Source organism: Callithrix jacchus, chromosome 2, assembly GCF_049354715.1.
Source record: "Callithrix jacchus isolate 240 chromosome 2, calJac240_pri, whole genome shotgun sequence".
Classification (NCBI taxonomy): domain Eukaryota; kingdom Metazoa; phylum Chordata; class Mammalia; order Primates; family Cebidae; genus Callithrix; species Callithrix jacchus.
Window position 1 is genome coordinate 89,930,459 of NC_133503.1, and position 22,812 is coordinate 89,953,270.

General features: G+C 41.2%; 1 protein-coding gene across 6 annotated transcripts; it reads right to left on the reverse strand.

Annotated features, from left to right (window-relative positions):
• Nucleotides 1–10,636: 10,636 nt before the first annotated feature.
• On the reverse strand, nucleotides 10,637–17,084 carry FAM170A (family with sequence similarity 170 member A). 6 transcript variants are annotated; one of them, XM_054252021.2, is made up of 6 exons: nucleotides 16,804–17,084; nucleotides 14,324–14,464; nucleotides 12,404–13,196; nucleotides 12,050–12,108; nucleotides 11,396–11,440; nucleotides 10,637–11,244 (listed from the first exon to the last, which is right to left on the reverse strand). In XM_054252021.2, exons 1-4 carry the CDS (start codon nucleotides 16,871–16,873, stop codon nucleotides 12,102–12,104), a joined length of 1,011 nt encoding a protein of 336 aa, XP_054107996.1. In that variant the 5' UTR covers nucleotides 16,874–17,084; the 3' UTR covers nucleotides 10,637–11,244; nucleotides 11,396–11,440; nucleotides 12,050–12,101. The 6 variants fall into 6 exon arrangements, with proteins under 6 accessions (XP_054107996.1, XP_035146919.1, XP_035146918.1 ...); XM_035291028.3 differs by lacking the exon at nucleotides 10,637–11,244 and having other exon boundaries at nucleotides 11,321–11,440; nucleotides 12,050–12,105; XM_035291027.3 differs by lacking the exon at nucleotides 10,637–11,244 and having other exon boundaries at nucleotides 11,321–11,440.
• Between the last annotated feature and the right edge of the window lie 5,728 nt (nucleotides 17,085–22,812).

Consider the following 22,812-nt stretch of genomic DNA (forward strand, 5'->3'; position numbering starts at 1 on the left):
ATTTTTCCCCATCCAGTCAGCTAAGGACTTCAAGTTCATCACATTAGGATGATAAAGACCGAGGATTGGAGCTCTCCTTGAATCTGCGGAGAGGTGAGTCGGAGCTGCATTTCCAGACTGATATTTGTTTCCCACAGAACGGGGAAATTCCCAAGTATAAAGGAGACGTGGGACGCCAGGTAGTACTTCTCCCTGGCGAAGCCGGCAGCCGGGGTGGTGGCGGCCGGCTCTACCCAGCGCTTCCCACTGGGCGCGCTTGTCTGGGTGCCCTGTTGAACCGGCAACCTGAGACTTGAGAGGGCTGGACTTGAGACTAAACGAGACTTGGACAGTGGGCCAGCCCAGGGGATTGCAGGGACAGAGCGTCTGGGGTAGCCCAGTACGACGAACAAAACCGCGATCTCAAAGGATCCCCGTGCGGATGGTCCGAGTCGCTCTGTGGGGGAGGGGCGTCCACCATTACTGAGGCAACCCACCCCAACTGAGATACACGCCCACTGCTGAAACGGCCAGCCGTTGCCGAGGCAACCCGTCCCTACTTAGATACACGCCCACTACTGACGCAGCCTGCCGTTGCCAAGGCAACCCGATACAACAGAGAGACTCTGCCGCAGGGTGAGGCGGAGACCACAGCACAACAGCAGAGCCTGCAGCAACAGGGCGAACCACATAACAGCAGGGTGGAGCCTCGGCAGGCAAACAGTGGCTAGTCTGCCTCCTAGCTGGGCAGGACACATCAACGGTCATCCAAAAATAAAGCCCGAACCCCCCACCACAGAGCATTTGACAAAAAAAGGGTTTTTATAATGAGCTCTGTTGCAGCAGAATCAAACGTAGCAGCCTAACAGCCCTGAATGAACAACAGAGCTCACAGCTCAGCAATTGAGTTCCTATAAAGTACAGACTGTCTCCTCAAGCAGCTCCCTGACCCCTCTATATCCAAAAGACTGACATTTGGCAGGCATCATCCTGGGACAAAGATAGCAGAAAGAGAAACTGGTAGCATCCCTCACTGTGCCACATCTGCTAGAGGTGCAGCCCAGACAAGCAGGGCCTGGAGTGGACCTCAGCAGTCGTACAGCGAAGGGGCTAGACTGGTAGAAAGAAAACCAAGTAACAGAAATACTTCATCATCAACAATCTGGGTGTCCACTCAGAGACCCAATTGAAAAGTCAGCAACTACGCAGATGACAAGCAGATAAATCCACAAAGATGGGAAGAAACCAGCGAAAAAAGGAGGAAAACACCCGAAACCAGAACACCTCGCCTCCTAGAAAGGACCAAAACTCCTCACCAGCAAGGGAACAAAGCTGGATGGAGAATGACTGTGACGAAATGACGGAATTAGACTTCAGAAGGTGAATAATGAGAAACTTTTGTGAGCTAAAAGAACATGTATTAAATCAATGCAAAGAAACTAAGGAACTTGAAAAAAGATATGTGGAAATGATAACAACAACGGATAAATTAGAGAGGAATATGAATGAATTAAAGGAGCTGAAAAACACAATACGAGAACTTTGCGAAGCATGCACAAGTTTCAATAGCCAAATTGACCAAGCAGAAGAAAGAATATCTGAAGTCGAAGACCAACTCAATGAAATAAAACGAGAAACCAAGATTAGAGAAAAAAGCGCAAAAAGGAATGAACAAAGTCTCCAAGAAATGTGGGACTATCTGAAAAGACCTAACCTACGTTTGATAGGTGTACCAGAATGTGACGAAGAGAATGAATCCAAGCTGGAAAATACTCTTCAGGACATCATCCAGGAAAATTTCCCCCACCTAGCAAGACAGGCCAACACTCAAATGCAGGAAATACAGAGAACACCACAAAGATATTCCACAAGAAGAGCAACCCCAAGGCACATAATTGTCAGATTCAACAAGGTTGAAATAAAGGAGAAAATACTAAGGGCAGCCAGAGAGAAAGGTCGGGTCACCCACAAAGGGAAGCCCATCAGACTCACAGCAGATCTCTCGGCAGAAACACTACAAGCCAGAAGAGAGTGGGGGCCAATATTCAACATTCTTAAAGAAAAGAACTTTCAATCCAGAATTTCATATCCAGCCAAACTGAGCTTCAGAAGTGAAGGAAAAATAAAATCCTTTGCGAACAAGCAAGTACTCAGAGAGTTTGTCACCACCAGGCCTGCTTTACAAGAGCTCCTAAAAAAGGCACTACACACAGAAAGGAACAACCAGTACCAGCCATTACAAAATCACACTAAATGCTAAAGAACATCAACATAATGAAGAATCTACAACAACTAACAGGCAAAACAGCCACTTAGCATCAAAATGGCAGTATCAAATTCACACATAACAATATTAACCCTAAATGTAAATGGACTAAATGCACCAATCAAAAGACACAGACTGGCAAATTGGATAAAAATCTAAAACCCATCAGTGTGCTGTATCCAGGAAACTCATCTCACATGCAAGGATACACAAAGGCTCAAAATAAAGTGATGGAGGAAGATTTACCAAACAAATGGAGAGCAAAAGAAAGCAGGAGTTGCAATTCTCATCTCTGATAAAATAGACTTTAAAGCAACAAAGATCAAAAGAGACAAAGAAGGCCATTACATAATAGTAAAAGGATTGATACAACAAGAAGAGCTAACGATCCTGAACATATATGGACCCAATGCAGGAGCACCCAGATATATAAGGCAAGTTCTTAATGACTTACAAAGAGACTTAGACTCCCACACAATAATAGCGGGAGACTTTAACACTCCACTGTCAATATTAGACAGATGAACCGGACAGAAAATCAACAAGGATATCCAGGGCTTGAACTCAGACATGGAGCAAGCAAACCTGATAGACATTTACAGAACTCTCCACCCCAAATCCACAGAATACACATTCTTCTCAGCACCACATCACACCTACTCTAAAATTGACCATATAATTGGAAGTAAAGCACTGCTCAACAAATGCAAAACAACTGAAATCATAACAAACAGCCTCTCAGACCATAGTGCAATCAAGTTAGAACTCAGAATACAGAAACCAACCCAGAACCGCACAGCTTCATGGAAACTGAACAACTGGCTCTTGAATGTTGACTGGGTAAACAATGAAATGAAGGCAGAAATAAAGAAGTTCTTCGAAACCAATGAGAACGAAGACACAACATGCCAGAACCTCTGGGACACATTTAAAGCAGTCTCTAGAGGAAAGTATATAGCAATAAGTGCCCATATGAGGAGAATGGAGAGATCCAAAATTGACACCCTATCATCAAAATTGAAAGAGCTAGAGTAGCAAGATCAAAAAAACTCAAAACCCAGCAGAAGACAAGAAATAACTAAGATCAGAGCTGAACTGAAGGAGATTGAGACACGAAAAACCCTCCAAAAAATCAATAAATCCAAAAGCTGGTTTTTTGAAAAGATCAACAAAATAGACAGACCACTAGCCAGACTGATTAAAAAGAAAAGAGAGAACAACCAAATAGATGCAATAAAAAATGATAAAGGGGAAATCACCACAGATTCCACAGAAATTCAAACCATCATCAGAGAATATTACAAACAACTCTATGCACATAAACTAGTAAACCTGGAAGAAATGGATAAATTCCTGGACTCCTGTGTCCTCCCAAGCCTAAACCAGGAGGAAGCTGAAACTATGAATAGACCAATAACAAGGTCAGAAGTCGAGGCAGCAATTAAGAGCCTACCACTCAAAAAAAGCCCAGGTCCAGATGGATTCACAGTCGAATTTTACCAGACACACATAGAGGAGCTGGTACCATTCCTTCTAAAACTATTTCAAACAATCCAAAAAGAGGGAATCCTTCCCAAATCATTTTACGAGACCAACATCATTCTGATACCAAAACCCGGCAGAGACCCAACAAGAAAAGAAAACTTCAGGCCAATATCCATGATGAACATAGATGCAAAAATCTTCAATAAGATATTGGCAAGCCGATTGCAACAGCAAATCAAAAAACTTATTCATCATGATCAAGTAGGATTCATCCCGGGGATGCAAGGCTGGTTCAACATAAGCAAGTCTATAAACATAATTCACCACATAAACAGAACCAAGGATAAAAACCACATGATTATCTCAATTGACGCAGAGAAGGCATTTGACAAAATTCAACAGCCCTTTATGCTAAAAACCCTCAATAAACTCAGTATCCATGGAACGTATCTCAAAGTAATAAAAGCTATTTATGACAAACCAATAGCCAATATCATACTGAATGGGCAAAAACTGGAAGCATTCCCTTTGAAATCTGGCACTAGACAAGGATGCCCTCTTTCACCACTCCTATTCAATATAGTACTGGAAGTTCTAGCCAGAGCAATCAGGCAAGAAAAAGAAATAAAGGGTATTCAAATAGGAAAGGTGGAAGCCAAATTGTCTCTATTTGCAGACTACATGATAGTATACCTAGAAGACCCCATCGTCTCAGCCCAAAAACCCCTGAAACTGATAAGCAACTTCAGCAAAGTCTCAGGATATAAAATCAATGTGCAAAAATCACAAGCATTCCTCTACACCAATAACAGACTTAAAGAAAGCCAAATCAAGAATGAACTGCCATTCACAATTGCTACAAAAAGAATAAAATACCTTGGAATACAACTCACAAGGAATGTAAGGGACCTCTTCAAGGAGAACTACAAACCACTGCTCAACGAAATCAGAGAGGACATAAACAGATGGAGAAACATTCCATGTTCATGGTTAGGAAGAATTAATATCGTGAAAATAGCTATACTGCCCAAAGTAATTTACAGAATCAATGCTATCCCCATCAAGCTACCATTGACTTTCTTCACAGAACTGGAAAAAACCACCATGAACTTCATATGGAACCAAAAGAGAGCCCGCATAGCCAAGTCAATTCTAAGCAAAAAGAACACAGCGGGGGGCATCACACTACTGGATTTCAAACTATATTACAAGGCTACAGTAATCAAAACAGCATGGTACTGGTACCAAAACAGAGATATAGACCAATGGAACAGAACAGAGGCACGGGAGGCAACACAACATATCTACAACTATACAATCTTTGATAAACCTGACAAAAACAAGCAATGGGGAAAGGATTCCCTGTTTAACAAATGGTGTTGGGAAAACTGGCTAGCCATGTGCAGAAAGCAGAAACTGGACCCCTTCCTGACACCTTACACTAAAATTAACTCCAGATGGATTAAAGACTTAAACATAAGACCTGGCACCATAAAAACCCTAGAAGGAAATCTAGGCAAAACTATCCAGGACATAGGAGTAGGCAAGGACTTCATGAACAAAACACCAAAAGCATTGGCAACAAAAGCCAAAATAGACAAATGGGACCTAATGAAACTCCACAGCTTCTGCACGGCAAAAGAAACAGTCACTAGAGTGGATCGGCAACCAACAGAATGGGAAAAAATTTTTGCAGTTTACCCATCTGAAAAAGGGCTGATATCCAGAATTTACAAAGAACTCAAACAGATTTACAGGAAAAAAACAAGCCCATTCAAAAGTGGGCAAAGGATATGAACAGATACTTTACGAAAGAGGACATATATGAGGCCAACAATCATATGATAAAATGCTCATCGTCACTGGTCATCAGAGAGATGCAAATCAAAACCACATTGAGATACCATCTCACTCCAGTTAGAATGGCGATCATTAAAAAATCTGGAGACAACAGATGCTGGAGAGGATGTGGAGAAAAAGGAACACTTTTACACTGTTGGTGGGAGTGTAAATTAGTTCAACCATTGTGGAAGACGGTGTGGCAATTCCTCAAGGCCTTAGAAATAGAAATTCCATTTGACCCAGCAATCCCATTACTGGGTATATATCCAAAAGACTATAAATCGTTCTACTATAAGGACACATGTACACGAATGTTCACTGCAGCACTGTTTACAATAGCAAAGACCTGGAATCAACCCAAATGCCCATTGATAATAGACTGGATTGGAAAAATGTGGCACATATACACCATGGAATATTATGCAGCAATCAGAAATGATGAGTTTGTGTCGTTTGTAAGGACATGGATGAATCTGGAGAACATCATCCTCAGCAAACTGACACAAGAACAGAAAATGAAACACCGCATATTCTCACTCATAGGCGGGTGATGAAAAATGAGAACACATGGACACAGAAAGGGGAGTACTAAACACTGGGGTCTATTGGGGGGAAAAGGGGAGGGCCCGTGGGAGGGGGCGGTGGGGAGGGATAGCCTGGGAGAAATGCCAAATGTGGGTGAAGGGGAGAAGGAAAGCAAAGCACACTGCCATGTGTGTACCTACGCAACTGTCTTGCATGCTCTGCTCATGTACCCCAAAACCTAAAATCCAATAAAAAATAAAAAATAAAAAAAAGGGATGATAAATACCCAGCAGAAACAAAGGAGAAAAAAAAAGAAAATTGTTAACTATGGAATGTCAAAAGCAGAAACCACAGGAGAACAGGAAAGATTTCTGTGAACAAACAAACATCTCACCTCAACAGTAGAAAGATTTCCCTGTACGGCCAGGGACAAGGAAAACTACTTTAAAGACTATGTGTCCAGGAAGAAAATCAGTATCTACCGACTAGCCAGCCTGTACTTGACCTGCACTCCAGCCACCACTCCCAATCTCAGACACTTGGAGAAACTTAGCGAACTCTTCCTGAAGCTCATTTGGAACCCATTCCATTAAGCATTTTATGCCTGCAGAACAAGCAGGAAGTATATTAGATCCTCTCTGTTGAACTCTCCATCTTTCAGGAACCCAAATCCTCCATGTATTCCAGCAAAAAGGAGAAAAGAGGAGACTTAGAAGATCATGTGGAAGATTTGGTGGGCCATGCCTGGGCCACCCCATTTATCCACACTCCCATTTATCTCTTCTACCATATTCTATCAGAGAACTCTGCCACATGGCCCCACCTAACTGTAAAAAAGGATAGGAAATACAGTTTACGTAAATGCTCAGGAGGACAAGAAATACAGATTTTATGAGCATATAGCAGTGTGACATATCGCAGATGCCATACCAGTATAGTGTGCCCAATTAAAAGCAGCTTCAACAATAATGACATTACTGTTTCATAAAGTTCATATTTGAGAGGTAGGTGACTCAGTGACAATAGGTCCCTGAGTGGGATTTTCTGTATTTTTATGGCTATCCCCTCGTGTTTGAAAGACAGTTGTCATAGCTGTAGGTATTATGCCTTTTACCATCTACCTTCAAAGACAAGAAGGAAGGGGTCAGGGTTTTTTACCATGAGCCACTCCCTTTTTATCAAAGAGGAAAATATTTGCCAGAAGTCTCCCAGCAAACTTTCCCTTACTACTTATTTGGTAATAATCAATCACTAGAAAAGTGGAATGGAGCAATATAACGAGCTTCAATATATCAAGATTCATATCCTGAGGCTGTGCCCAATAAAGCTCAAAACCTGAACAAAATCAGAATTCAGCTAGCAGGAAGCAGAGAGTGATTTTAGGGAGAGAACTCATGGGAAAAAACACAATAAGTGAAAACACAGATGAAGAGGTAGAAATCCTTCCAGACCTCTCAGTCTTCTAAACAAGTGTAATGAGCTAAACTCACTTACTAAAAAGCAGATTCAATATTGTAAGTACAGCAAAACAGTTTAGACAAAAAGCTTATTAAATCAGACTAAATGGCATTTAAAGCAAGAAAGTAATTAATAGAGAAAAAGTGGGAGAAAATATTTGACAATAAGAAAATCCACCAAAAAATGTACAAAACATTAATTTTCACATGACTTGTAATATAGTTTCAAAATAGATCTGCCAACTCTGTACAAATATAAAGAGAAATGGACAAGTTCACAATCATTGTAAAATATTTCAGTCTATACCAGAAACTGGAAGATCAGACTTAAAAATAGTAAGGACAAAAAACACTTGAATAAAGAAACTTGATTAACAGATATGCACATGAACTTGAATCCAACAGAGAATACACATTATTTTCAAGTACATATGAAACACTTTTTAAACTGACTATATACCAGGTTACAATAAAATTTTAGCAACTTTAAAATGTATTCCTATGTGATTCACAGACTAAAAAGAATATCAGAATAGAAATTATACAACATTAAAAGTAAACAACAATGAAAGTACAACACAGCAAACTTGTGGGATACTAATAAAATGGCATTTCAGAAAATTTGCATAGCTTCACATGCAGTTAGTTAAAAATATAAATGATTAAAAATCAATAAAGTGTTCAATAGATGCTAGAAAAAGAAAAAATTGAGTAAACCTATAAAAAAGGAAAGAATTAACAAAGGTATGTTTAGGAAATCTAAAAAAGGAAATAATACAAAATACCAATACTACTAAAAGATTTTATTTTCAATTATTAAATTAGCAAATCTCTGGCAACACCAATCCGGTGAACTAGAGGAGTAAATGCACAAATGAACAAATTAGAAAACAAATGCAAACATAATTAAAATAGAGGATTTTTAAATCACAGACTACCATGACAAAACTATGGACTACTTTGTATTATTAAATGTAATTTGTAAAAATATAAATTTGTTTCAAGAAAAACTGAAAACTTTAAATAATAAATTAAACAATAAGCAAAATTATTCTCACCCCTTTACCGAAAAAAAGAAAAATCCTAGTTCATAAGGCTTTTAAAGAAAACTTTACCAAAACTTCAAGGATTAAATGGGAGGAGAGGGACTGAGATGGTCAACTACAAACAGCTCCAGTGTGTGGCTCCCATCAAGAAGAATCAAAACAGCATGTGAATTCTGCACTGACTGGGTAAATAAAATGTAGTACATGTACATACCATAGAATATTATGCAGCCATAAAAAGGAACAAGACCATGTCCTTTGCAGGGACATGGATGGAGCTGGAAGCCATCCTCAGCAAACTTACACAGAAACAGAAAACCCAACACTGCATGTTCTTAATTATAAGTGGGAGCTGAGCAATGAGAACACAGGAACACAGGGAGGGGAACAACACACACTGGGGCCTGTCAGTGGGGTGGAGGGAGGGAGAGCATCTAATGCATGCGGGGCTTAACACCTAGGTGACGGGTTGATAGGTGCAGCAAACCACCATAGCGCATGTTTACCTATGTAACAAACCTGCACATCCTACACATGTATCCTGGAATTTTAATTAAATTAAAATTTTAAAAAAGAAGGGTTAAATGAATCCCCATTCCATAGAAGCTCTTTTAGGGATGAGAGAGAGAAAAAAAAAATCATGGCATAGGAGACAGCTAATTTTGTTTTTTTTTAAAAAAAAAATAAAGAAAAAATGGACAACAATAATGTAAGAAAAAAATTATGCCCTGATTTTATTTGTGAATAGTCATAGAAATCCTAAATTTCTTAACAGCAAAGTGAATTCAACAATTTAGTGAAAGAAAGTAATGGTAAAATGAGGTTTATTTCAGGGAGGTCAGGATGGTTCATCATCCAAAAACATATGATGCATTACACAAAATTAACATCTAAAGGAATGAAATCATCTGAATAGATGCATCAAACCCACATAAAATTCAATACTCATTCTTACCATTTTTTAAAAATTTATTTGTATGATCACTATTATTTTATATTGTACCAGAGGTCCTAGCCTGTTCAGTTAACAGAAGAAAAATGCAAGTGCTGTCTAGAAATAGGAAAAAAACTAATTCTTTTTAGTTGTATTTATTATGATTGAATGTAGAAGAATATTACATAGAAATACTTACATCTGAAAAATTTCAAAAAGGTTGCTACATGTGAAATGAAAATTTAAAATATGCATCAATAATAACCAATTCTAAAATATAATAGAAAAAAATACCATTCATGAGGAGAATGAAAAGAAAAGAAATCTTGGACTACACTGAATAAAAATTGTATATAACATTTGTGGAGAAAAGCATTAATCACTAATCATTACTGAAGAACAAAAATAGGAAAAAAATGCTTGAATAAAGGAAGAAATATACCATGACAATAACTACTAAACTGAAATATCTATATGCTTTAGCATAGCAAGAATGTTTGGGTGTATACACCCTCAAGAGAGACTCACACTGTATGGTAATAGAGAAAATTTGGATGCAACTAAAATTTCATCAAAAAAAGAATAAATAAATAATTGGCGATTTTTTTTAGACAGTGTCTTGCTCTCTTGCCCAGGCTGGAATGCAGTGGCACAATCTCAGCTCAGTGCGGCTCAGTGCAATCTCTGCCTCCCGGGTTCAAGCGATCCTCCTGCTTCAGCCCCACTAGTAGCTGGGATTACAGGCATGCACCATCATGCCCGGCTAATTTTTATAATTTTAGTAGAGACAGGTTTTCACCATGTTGGCGATGTCTCAAACTCCTGACCTCAGGGGATCCACCCGCCTCAGCCACCCAAAGTGCTAGGATTACAGACATGAGCCACCATGCCCAGCATATTGACAGAATGAACTATAATACAATAGTAAAAATTAATTAACTACAGATATGTTTATGACAATGGATAATCTTAAAAACCTGTTTTTTACTAAAGACAAGTTGCAAAGGAATAATGAAGTACAGTGCTATGTGAAACTTTTAAGATATTCAAAACATTTTATATATTTAAGTAATAGTATAAGACACACATAGAAGTACTAAAAAAATACTCAAAATTCATATGTAAGGCAATGGAACAGGGGACTATGACTGTATTTGTAATCATTTTTACTTTGAAGCCAACTGAAGCAAACATAGAAAACTGCGAAGCTTAACAAAGCTGGATGATGAAAACATAGGTATGGAGCAGAGTTTGTCATGGTCCCATGTGAAATGTGGTATCTAGCCTTGGAAAAATTGTGACACAGAAGCCTAATCAATCCCAGGAGCTTAGGTATTGCTGCCTCTGGAAAAGGCTGGTAGATATCTTCAGTGCTCGTATAAAACTTCATTCACAAACCACTAGAGAGACAGATGAAAATAATGAATAGGGCTGGGTGCGGTGGCTTATGCCTGTAATCCCACCACTTTGGGAGGCCGAGGCGGATGGATCCCTTGAACTCAGGAGTTCAAGACCAGCCTAACCAACATGGTGAAAACTCATCTCTACTAAAAAAATACAAAATTAGCTGGGTGTGGTGGTGCATGCCTGTAATCCCAGGTACTTAGGAGGCTGAGGCAGGAGAATCACTTGAACTCAGGAGGCAGAGGTTGCAGTGAGCCAAGATCACGCCATTGCACTCCAACCTGGGAAACAAAAGCAAAACTCCATCTAGAAAAAAAGAGAAAAAAAAAGAAAATGATGGATAGGTAGATTAATTTGTTAATTAAATAACATATCCAGGGAAGGTTTGAAACACACCCTTTATTACATATGATGTTTACATGTTAGACTGAGTGCTGACCCTTCATCTCCTTCATACCTTGGGCAGTCTGTCTGCTACTATCTCCATGGGTCTTTCTTCTCCCTGGAGGTGAAGAAAACAATTGAGGCAGAACAGGAAGAGGCAAGAAACAATATGAGCATTGCTAGTCAGTTACTCTTCACCTTTGTTTTAAAGCTCGGAGCCATGCATACCACAGTGAGTTCATTTCCAGATCAACTGCAGCAAAATGAAGGGTCTGAAACATTTCCAGGTCTCTTGGGATTGCATCAGGATCACATTGTTACCTATCCAAATTCCCTTTTTTCCCAAGGGCTATATCCATGGGCTGAGCTGAGTTCCCAGCTCAGGCCAAAGGCGCTCATTCTCCATGCCTCTGATCTTGCTGGCACCCTGTCCTTTCAGGCCAATCCTGGCCCTTGAGGTTACACTGAGCTTTATTTGCCTAGAAGAGCTCCAGGATTTCCTTAGAATTGAGGACAATCATGGAGACATTGAGAAAGTTCTCCGTCAATGCTTTCACCTCATCATCTAAGCAAATGGAGGACAATTCCTCCAGAAGCACTAAGTACACCGCAAGTTGATGCAGCTGCAGAGCCACCAGGCAACCCCGTGCATCCCTGCGGCTCCTTCCCTTGAATTCCTCTGGGCCTCACAACACCGCCTCAGAACACTGCAAGTCTCAGGCCTTACCTCTTGCTAGAGAAGGCCACACCATCTTCCAGTGTCTTCTGACCCATAAGTCTCAGCTGCTGTGTGAAAATCAAACCAAAGAAAGACACTTCTTAGTTAATGCGATATTTGAAATTCTCAGAACTTCCTGCAGGGGCTGGAAAGCTCAAGACAAATCCTGACTTACAATCAAGACTTTAGTAGTTGCCTAGGCAAGAAACAGGAGCCCAGTTATGCCCCTCTCCATTGTTCCTTGAGCCAGTAAAGCCCCCAAATCTCCCTTATGGAGACCTAAGCCTGAACTGGGGAGAGAATACTGGCTCAGGGAAGCCACTGCTCCCTCAGCGGACCCAGCCCAACCCAGCTCTTGCTCACTTCCTGTCCTTTGGAATGTCCTTTGGAGAATGAAACACCCAGCCTGGACATTGGCTCCAGGATCTCCTCAGGCCACGGTCTTCCCCTGAGGGCTGCTCCTCCTCCTTCTTTTCTTCTGGCTTCTCTTCCTCCTCCTCCTCCTCCTTATGGTCATCCTCTTCCTCCTCCTCCTCTTGGGCGCTCTCTGATTCCATGTTGCCTGTCAGCTGAGCCATGGTGAGATGAAAGACGTGGCAGCTAAAGCCCTCCCTGATCCCATACTGCACATGCTCCTGGAGGGCTTCCATGGTGGCGAACACCCGGCAGCAGGCCATGCACCTGAAGCCGTTCTCCATGGTCACCAGCCAGTCAGGTGTCTTGGCCCTGGGTCTCTCCTCAACAGCTGGTGAGGCTGGCAGGCTGTCTGACTCTTTCCTCTCCTCATGCTCTTTCTCCTCCCCACTGGGCTCACTGTCAGAAAGGAGGTTTCTGGTGGATACATCCGAGGGCGGAGTACCTACCCGCACAACCTCAGGAAGAGTCATTTCTTCCATCCTTGGCTGCTTTTCTAAGGACTCTGAAGTTTCCTCTGTCTCCCAGGAGACAGCTACACCATTTTTCACTTGTACCTGCATATAGTATATTTTCATGCCCCTTTCCTCTTTGTTTACACACAGAGAGGACACACAGGTCTTATAGGACGAATGGGGCAACAAAAAGACATGTTGTGAGCAGGGAGAAGTCTCTCTTCGTTCCTGAACTTGGGCTACAGGTGATTGAGGCTGGAGGCCGTCTTGATGTATTCTCTGGATTCCTAGAAAAGGAAATTAGAAACATGAGCAGGTGCATGGGGTGTGCCAGAAGCTAGGGGAATGTAAGTTGAATATGTGTGGTGTAGGAGAGAGGGACTACAGTGTGATGCAGCTGTGTGGTGAGCTTGGTATTTGTCATTCATATTGTGGGGCAGTGATTCTAGTGTCATTTGTGTGTAGGGATGTTGATGGGGTGTCTGTATCCAGGGGTGTGGAGTATGGTGGTAAGGACTGCAGCCTATGTGGAATGTTGGCAGCATGTGTGTGCTATGACGATGTGAGTTGGTGCCATCATTGATGTGTTATTTGTGAAAGGTGGGAGGTGGTATGGGAGAATGGCACTGTAGGTCATGCATTTGGGTTGTGTGTGTGCAGAGAGTGTACCTGTGGAGAGTGTGGCTGTATGTGTGAGGTGTGTGGGCTAGAGAGTCCCACTGCAATGCTGGAGGCCTGCGCTGAGGAACTCTCTTCTCTGGAAGGCAAAGGCAGAACCCAGATAGTTTTGCTGAAGGTACTTACTTAATCTGGTCCTATGGCCCTAAACTCCAAGCACAGACTTTTCTGGCCACTGCTCCCTGACTGCCTGACTGCACACCAGGGCTCATGCTCTCCTACACTGAGTTCATATCTATGCTTTTCTAACAGCTGTGTCATCTTGCCCAGACACTTCTGCAGAGCTCTGCAGAGCTCTGATCACGTCTAACTGCCCTGAGTTTCTTCTCAGCCTCATGCTTGGATCTATGAGCCTCCTGCTTTCTACCCAAAGAACCCTGCACCCAAAAAGTCCCATGCCTAAGGAGCCTGCACCCAATGAGCCCAGAACCCAAAGAGTCACACACCCATAGCACCCTATATCCAGAGTCCCATGCTCAAGGAACCCCACACCAAGAGTCTCACATCCAAGGAGCCCCACACTCAAAGAGTCTCACAACTAAGGAGCCCCAAACACACGGAGCCCCGCTCCTAAAGAATCTTACACCCAAGCAGCACTGCAACCAAATAATTTCATGCCCAAAGAGCCCTGTACCCAAAGAGCCCCAGTCCCAAGGAGCACCACACTCAAAGATTTTCATGCCCAATGAACCCCGCAGCCAAGGAGCCTCATGCCCAAGGAACCCTGCACCCTTACCACCATAGATGAGGTTGCATGAAGAAGAAATGCAGGAGAAGTATTCGGAGGTAGAGGAGACTTCTCCTACCCCTTGGCTCCAGCCTTTGGCCACTCCACTGGATCCAGACTGCAGGACATCCTTTTCAGACTTTGACATTCCTGAAAAAGGTATGAAGTACACAGAGATATGGTGGATGACGAATATTTGTGCATCATTTATCCATCCAACAAATATTTACTGAGTGGCTGACATATGTCAGGTGTGGTGAACACACATGGTTTATGAAACTGGCTTCTGGTAGATATTCTAGTATTTAATTACCATCAACAGGTATTTTGATAATGTATTGTTAGGAATGTAGGCCTGTGTGGTAACTATGAATACATCTAAAGTGTAAGAGTGATGCATATCAGATAGCCTTTGATATGTGTAGGTTCGTGTGGGTATACTGTAGAAATGTGTCTTTGTCTATGGAGTTTGTGTGCATAGTTTGTGTTTACAACCCTAGAATTATGCAATATGTAACATTTCCTGATTACATGATGTGGCTTATATTTATAATGTATATTAATTCATTCATTTGGCAATATTTGATGAACAGCTACCATGTATGAGACACCAGTCCACTCTTCTAGACTCTAGGAATACTTAGCAAAACAGTCCTTCTTCTAAGAGGACCTTCCATTTTAGACAGGGAAGACAGACACTAAGCAGAAATTTGTAAGTATATAACAGGTCAGCTCCTTATGAATATATAAGGGTCCCCAGATTTAGCAAAAATAGCTGATGCCAAGTTAAATTTGAATTTTGGATAAATTACAAATAATTTTTCAGTGTATATCCCTGCAATATTTGTCATCATTATTTCTAGTGTCAGTATATTCTGTACCATATTTGGGACACACTCATACTAAAAAATCATTGGTGGTTTATCTGAAATTCAAGTTTAACTGGACATCCCGTATTTCATCTGGCAACCCTAATAAGGGGATGGTGGTGAATCTTTGCTTTGTTGTGGTCTGTGGCAAAGCAGGCTAGCACTGCTATACAGTATATTCCAGATATGGCATATATGATGTGTGGAGCTCTTAAACAGATATTTAGAGATAGTTAAAGGTAGCTGTTTTTATGTGAGAATTGAGGAGACACACACACACACACACACACACACCACACCACACATGAAATCTCTGTAGGAAGAAAGGACTGTCACACACATGCGTTGTGTGAATATGTAATAGAGGAACAGTGTATATATAACTATATGCACTGTGTGTGGAGGTATGTGACTTTTTTCCTGTATCAGAGTATATATGGGTATATTGAGTGACTGTCTCCTGGAATACCCTGAACAAAAATTCAGTATACACTGTTATGTGTATTGAGTGCTGCCCAGGCCCAGGCATGGTGACAGGAAGCTCACCCTGCAGAACCCACCACAGCACTCCCATTATCCCCAGTCCTTCTGCTCCCAACACACACACACACACACACAAACACATACACACACACACACAGAGAGAGAGAGAGAGAGAGAGAGAGAAAATATATTCTGAAATGTAAGGGTAGCTGAAGGAGAGGAAAACCATTGCCTTCCCCTTCCTGTCCCAACCCCCTCCTCTCGAGGCCTACACTCCGGGCCTCGATTCCCCGGGCTCAACCTACAGTTCTTATGACCTTGGGCCTCATGGGCCTGCTGAGCTCTAATTGCAGCAGAAGCCTACAGGGCCATCTGGGGCAGGCTCCTTTCTGCCCTGCTCCTTCATGTGACCACCTCCCTTTCAGAAGAAAGGGCTTGTTTACATTTAATACATGTCATTATGATGCCTCCTGGGAAGTAAACTGAAAGTGCTCTAAGGCCCCTCCCCTGTGCTTCATTTCCTCTGGGAAGTCCCACACTCTAGATTCACAAACTCTAGGATTAATGGGTTAACTCTTCCTGCTGAAGGAATCAAACCTCCATGGTTTCAGTATGACGCCATCCCTAAACAAGTGTTTAATCTACTTTCTAACAAGCGTTTCACTTCTCAAGATATTTTTCAACAAAACCTTTAACTCATTGGGCTATTCTTTCACTTCTGCTAAAAGGGGCAGTGCAACTCATAGATTTCTACCAGAACCTTTCCACCCGCAACTCAGTCGCCCCAGGGAAAGAACAAATAGAGTGAGAGAGAAAGACGGGACTCAGGCTGCATATCTGGGTCTTCGTAAGTGGGTCCCCCACCCCCGCCCCACCTGCCTGGAGACTGATGTAGTTCCAGGTACAGAAGTTCTCAGACCAGCAAAGCTGGCTTTTGGTGTGCAAGCGGCATCCGCTGGACTTCCTGTGCCACCTCACAGCCGGGTACCCTCAAGATGGACGTGCCGGCATCAGCCACGAGCCAGGTCTCCCCCTCCCTGCTGCATAGGTGGTACATTCTCCTCAGTGCCTACTCCTTAAAGGCGGCTCAGGCTGGCCAATGACGCGTGTGCCCCAGACGGTTTGCCCCGCACGTACCTTCTCCCTTCTCAGAGGTTTTGTGGGACTCTTCATTTTCCAAGTGTTTCCTCTTTTGTCGCCGTTTCATGGAATCAGCTAGAAGAGTTACTAGAAGATGCGTAATGTCCAGCTCCCCGTTTTTCCTGTAGATTGGACTTTCTTGACTCTCAGGATATTCATTTAAAAGATTCAGTATGAATAAAAGTGGTTTTGTCTCCTAAACAGCTGAAGAACTCAGACCGCTTAGTGAACAAGCAGCACTGCCTCGTGCTCGCTACACAGCGGAACTGTTAAGGATCAAAGGTCACCAGGCCCTCAGCAGATTCTATGACTTCAATGATGACATCACAGCGTTCAATGGACTTACGTCCAACACAGTCTACGCAACTGCAGAGACCTCGTTTTCAAGAACAATTCCTTTTTTCCAGTAGAAGTTCTCTAATGAATTCAAGTCTCCGTATTTCAAATGTGGCAGAATATTTTGAGATGTTAACATGTTTCTGTTTAGTTTTTTTCCTTTCTCCTTTTTTATCACCCTTTCCCTTCTGGACTCAAGCAGGTAGCAGGCTTTGTGTTCATTGCTCAGAGGACAGTATGGCAGGGCTGAAAGCAGCAATAGCATGCAATAATCTTGACTTTTCTTTGTCTTTCTTTTCTTTTTTTTTCTTTTTTTCTTTTTGAGATAGGGTCTCCCTCTGTTGCCCAGGCTGGAGTGCAGTAGTGCGATCATAGGTTACTTCATCCTCAACCTCTTGGGCTCAAGTGATCCTCATGCCTCAGCCTCCCAAGTAGGTGGGACCACAGGCATTAGCCACCACACCTGGCTGATTTTTTTTTTTTTTTTTTTTTTTTTGAGAAACAGGGTCTCAATATGTTGCCCAGGTTGGTCTTGAACTCCTAGCCTCAAGCTATCCTCCTGCCTCAGCCTCCCAAAGTGCTGGGATTACAGGCCTGAGCCACCACACTCCACCTGACTTTTATTTCTAAAACCTCAAACTCTATAGGAAAAGGGAAAGTTAGCAGAAAAAAAAAAAAAAAACAGAAGCAGGATTTTTTTTTTTTTTTTTTTTTTCCGAGACGGAGTTTTGCTCTTGTTACCCAGGCTGGAGTGCAATGGCGCGATCTCGGCTCACCACAACCTCTGCCTCCTGGGTTCAGGCAATTCTCCTGCCTCAGCCTCCCGAGTAGCTGGGATTACAGGCACGCACTACCATGCCCAGCTAATTTTTTGTATTTTTAGTAAAGACGGGGTTTCACCATGTTGACCAGGATGGTCTCGATCTCTCGACCTCGTGATCCACCCGTCTCGGCCTCCCAAAGTGCTGGGATTACAGGCTTGAGCCACCGCGCCTGGCCAGGATTTTTTAAATTAGTCCTGCCCTTCTTATTCTACCACAGTGTTGAGAGGTACTGATTAGGTCAGAGAGAGATCTTCAAACCATGGATTTTAGAGGAGCCCTCTAAAATGTGTCTGGAGAGGTATATGTGGCAAAAACTTCAAGAGGGTCTGGCTCTATTATGTGTACAAGCAGGATCATGAAGACCTGTCTCACATAGGCATAGAGGCCACACCACCTAAAGATGTCCTGGCAACTGAGCTGATGGGCATCTAAACTTCAGCTGTATGCTCCAATAACCAGAGAGTATGATCTCAGCCCACCCTCAAAACCTCAGCCTTGTATGATTTCCGAATAGGGAGAGTTGGAAATCCAAACAGGACATCAGCAGAACCAAGGCGCAAATTATAAATTAAGTGAAGTTATGTAAGAAAATTGCATACTATTTCCTGCACGTCTCTGCTCATTGGCTGAAATGTATACCAGTTATAAGTGGCAACCCATCTGGATCTTTCTGATTCCAATCTAAAATTAGAGACACCTCATTTGGGGCAGTGGTCCCCATCCAGTGGGACTATTAGTTAACAAGTGTGAGGGGGACTTCCAGAAGTCACTGCATTAAAAAAGCATTAGAAATACCCAGAGGACCAAAGGGGGCCCAAATTTGAAAGGGCACTGCAGACTCCTAGGCAGAAGGAGAATAAAGATAGGGCAAAGGTAGCCTTGCAAAAAACTAAATCTCCCAGTTTCTTAAAGAATCCCTAAATAAAAAGGACCAAAGAGCAATTTTTTTGTGGTAGAAATTTTCAGAATAATTATAAAATAGGAATGCAGCTTCATGTACACATAATGTAGTTTCAGGAGTTATCAATATACTGCCATTCTTGTTCCATCTACCATACACTTACTTTTAGTCTTTTGTTCATTCTTCTTTTTATTTAGGTGTTTGATATGGAGGAGTGGGGGACTTGGCTGTATTTTAAAGCAAATTCCGGATATTAGGTCATTTCTCCTTGAATGCAGCAGTATGTACCTCTAAAGATATGAACTTTTAAAACATAAGAGAAATATCATTATCTCACCAAACAAATTTAACCATAATTCTTTTATATAATTTAATAACCAAGCCATACTCAGTTTCCTCCAAATATGCTAAAATATCTTTGTATAACTGTATCATGGAGATGAATATCAAAGTCCACACATTGTGATTGGTTGATGTATCACTTAGTCTGCAACAGTTCTCTCTCCTTTTTATGGCATTTAACTGTCGAAAAAAACTAAGCAATTTATCTTCTAGAATCTTCCACAGTTTGGAAATGGTTAATTGTATTCTTGTGATATTCTCTAAGATGTTCCCCCATTAGCTGTATTGCCTTGTAAACAGGTACTTAGGTTCAGAGAACTGATTAGATTTAGATTCGGTGACATGTGAAGCTTGGAGAGTTTTGCATGAGAAATTACATTTTAGAAGATCGATCTGGTAGCTGTGTTGAGAATAGACTTTTAGAAGGCAAAGGCAGAATTAGAGAGAACAGTGGGCCTATTGCAGTAATCCAGGAGAGAGTTGAGACTGGTTTGGATCAGGATGTTAGCTGTGAAAATAATGCATAATGGCCATCCTCTGGATGTATTTTGAAGGAAGAGACAACAGAATTTGCTCAAAGATCAGATATTTTCCAGAATCTAGGCTTCTGGACTCCTTTATCTAGTACCACACCAAATGAGCCCATTCTACATCTACCCCTGAAGTCCTAGCCTGGGGAACATGTGAGAACACTAGATCAGAGGAGCCTCCTCTTGTAGCAGACAAAGATGACTGCTTGTTCCTCCCTCTGACCTCCCCCTCTGGCTTTCCTCTTTCCTCTTTGACTTCCTCCACCACCAATTTCATCATTGAAATTACACATCATAACCAATTACACACCATGACCAAAAGTTTAAAGAAGAATTAACATTAATTCTACACAGTCTCTTCCAGAACAAAAGGCAGAGAGATGATTTCTCAATTCATTTTATGAAGCTAATAATACCCTGATACCAAATCAGACAAAGATAGCACAAAAAAAGATCCTTGAAAAGTCCGGGAATAAATGTCCACCAGGTGACCAAATATGACATAGGAGTAGGAGTCACAGTCCCAGAAGATACACCCCAAATTTTTTACTTTTATTACCGCTGAGTTAAGAAGGAAAATGGGAGAAACATATGTTGAAGATAATGAAAGAGAACTCTACTCCTTTTATTTCATACTCTGGATTGTTAGAATTCTCTAACAAAAATGTACCAACATATAACTTGTGTAACTAAAAATATACTCATATTAAGAACAAACCAGGGAGTCTGACACTCCTAGCAAACTGACAATATTAAGAATGAAGCAGAAGATACCCTTATAGACCATGCAGTCATCAAAAAAAAGATAGCAAGGGAACCCCACAAACAATTCTATGGACGTGAATTTGACAACTTCAATGAAATGGTCCAATTCCTCAAAAAACACAAACTGCTACAACTTACCCAATATGAAATAAGTAAATTACATGCCCTATAACTATAAAGGAAATTGAATTTGTATGCTAAACTCCCAAAAAAAGAAATCGCCATGACTACATGGTTTCACCGGACAATTCTGTCAAATGTTTAAAGAAGAATTAATATTAATTCTACACAATCTCTTCCAGAAGAAAAGGAACAGAGATGATTTCTTAATTCATTTTATGAAGATAGTAAAACCCTGATACCAAATCAGACAAAAATAGCACAGAAAAGAAAACTACATACCAATATTTGTAATAAATATAGATACAAAATTTGTAATAAAATATTAGAAAATAGAATTCAGCAATATGTATAAAGAATTACACACCATGACCAAGTGGGGTCTATTCCAAGGATACAAGACTGATTCAACATTCAAAATTCAATCAATATAATCCATTATATTTATAGGCTGAGAAAGAAAAAATGTATAGGCTAAAGAAGAAAAGAAAATCAACTGATGCAAAAAAATTTTTAAAGCATTTTAAAATATTCATTCTAGCTGGGTTGGTGTGGTGCTCCTATAGTCGCAGCTACTGGGGAGGCTGAGGTGAGAGGATCACTTGTGCCCAGGAGTTTGAGGCCATCCTGACAGCATAGCAACACCCCATATCTTTTCTTTAAAAAAAGTTGTTCTTATAAAAATAGGAATAGAGAGGAAATTTCACAACTCAGTAGAGAGAATCTCCATAATGGCTACAGCTAACATTGATGGTAAAACTGAATGTTTTTCTCCTAACAACCGGAACATGGTCTGTCTACTTTCAATGTTCTTAATAATAATCCTCTTAGTATAAAACGGGATGTTCAAGCCAGTTCAAAGTTCACAAAAGAAAAACAAGGTCACAGAAATAAAAAGTGAAAGAAATAAAACTTCCTATTTCCAGGCGACATGATTGTGTAGAATACCCCAGAAAATTTACAGAAAGAGGAGGAGGAGGAAGAGGAAGAGGAGAAACAACAGTAGAGAAGGAAGAAAAAGAAAAAAAGAAAGATAACTTCTATAAGTGAATTCAGCAAGGTTACAGCATAAAAGATAAAATTACACCAATTGTATCTCATATATTAGCAACAGACACATGAACACCAAAAGTAAAACACCACCACTGGCCAAGCACAGTGCCTCACGCCTATAATTCCAGCATTTTGAGAGGTGGAGGCAAGAGAAGCCCTTGAACCCAGGAGTTCCAGACCAACCTGGGAAACCTAACAAGAACCTATCTCTACGAAAAAAAAAAATTTTTTTTTTATTAGCTGGAGGTGGTAGCGCATGCCTATGATTCTAGCTACTTGGGAAGCTAAGCACATGAAATGATATTCAATATCATTAGCAATTAGCAAAATGCAAAGTAAAACTGCAATGTATCAGAATGACATCAAATATTGATGAGGATGTTGGATCATTCATACATTGCTGCTAGAAATGTAAAATGTTATAGCCAAAAGTATGGCAGCTGAAACATATAACTACCTTATCACCCAGCAATTACATTATTGAGCTTTTATTCCAAAGAAATGAAAAGCCTGTAGACAAAAACCTACATAACAGCTAGTTCATAATAGCCAAAAATTATAAACCACTCAGATGTCCTTCAATGGGTGAATTATTAAACAAACTATGGTTCATACCATGAATACTACTTAGCAATAAAATGGAGCAAACTTAGATGAAATCTTCAGAGAATTACATTGAGAGGGAAAAACAGTCAATGCCAAAATGTTATATACTGTATAATTCCACTTAAGAAACATTCCTGAAATAAGAAAGTATAAAAAGGAAAAATTGATTAACGGTTGCCAGTGGTGAAGGAGGGGGTGAGGGTGAGAGAAAAATGAATGTGGCTATAAAAGAGCAACATGCAACATGGCTGTAACAGGGCATCCCACTGCCACTCACACCATGGGGTGTGGCTGATCTTCCTTTGGAAAGGGGAGGGAAGAATGGGAAAGAGTGCATCTTGTTTTGAGCGCCAGCTCACCTGCAATACAATAGGCCACCAGGTAAACTTCTAAGGTTTTTGACTCTAGTCCCTGACTTCTGGATGGCGCCGCTGAAAATGCCTAGGGTCTTAGGGAACTGGCCACCCTGCAGGGAAGGACACAGGCTTCTCTGGTTTTACCGCCTGCTGACAGTAAACCCACAGGGCCT

Excerpts from the sequence above, each read along its gene's own strand:
- FAM170A (XM_054252021.2), bottom strand. The coding sequence starts at position 16,873 with ATGAAACGGCGACAAAAGAGGAAACACTTGGAAAATGAAGAGTCCCAC. Across the intron at positions 14,465-16,803 it reads AACCTCTGAGAAGGGAGAAG|GAATGTCAAAGTCTGAAAAG; the intron begins GTACGTGCGGGG and ends TACCTTTTTCAG. Across the intron at positions 13,197-14,323 it reads ATGCAACCTCATCTATGGTG|GAATCCAGAGAATACATCAA; the intron begins GTAAGGGTGCAG and ends TTCCTTTTCTAG.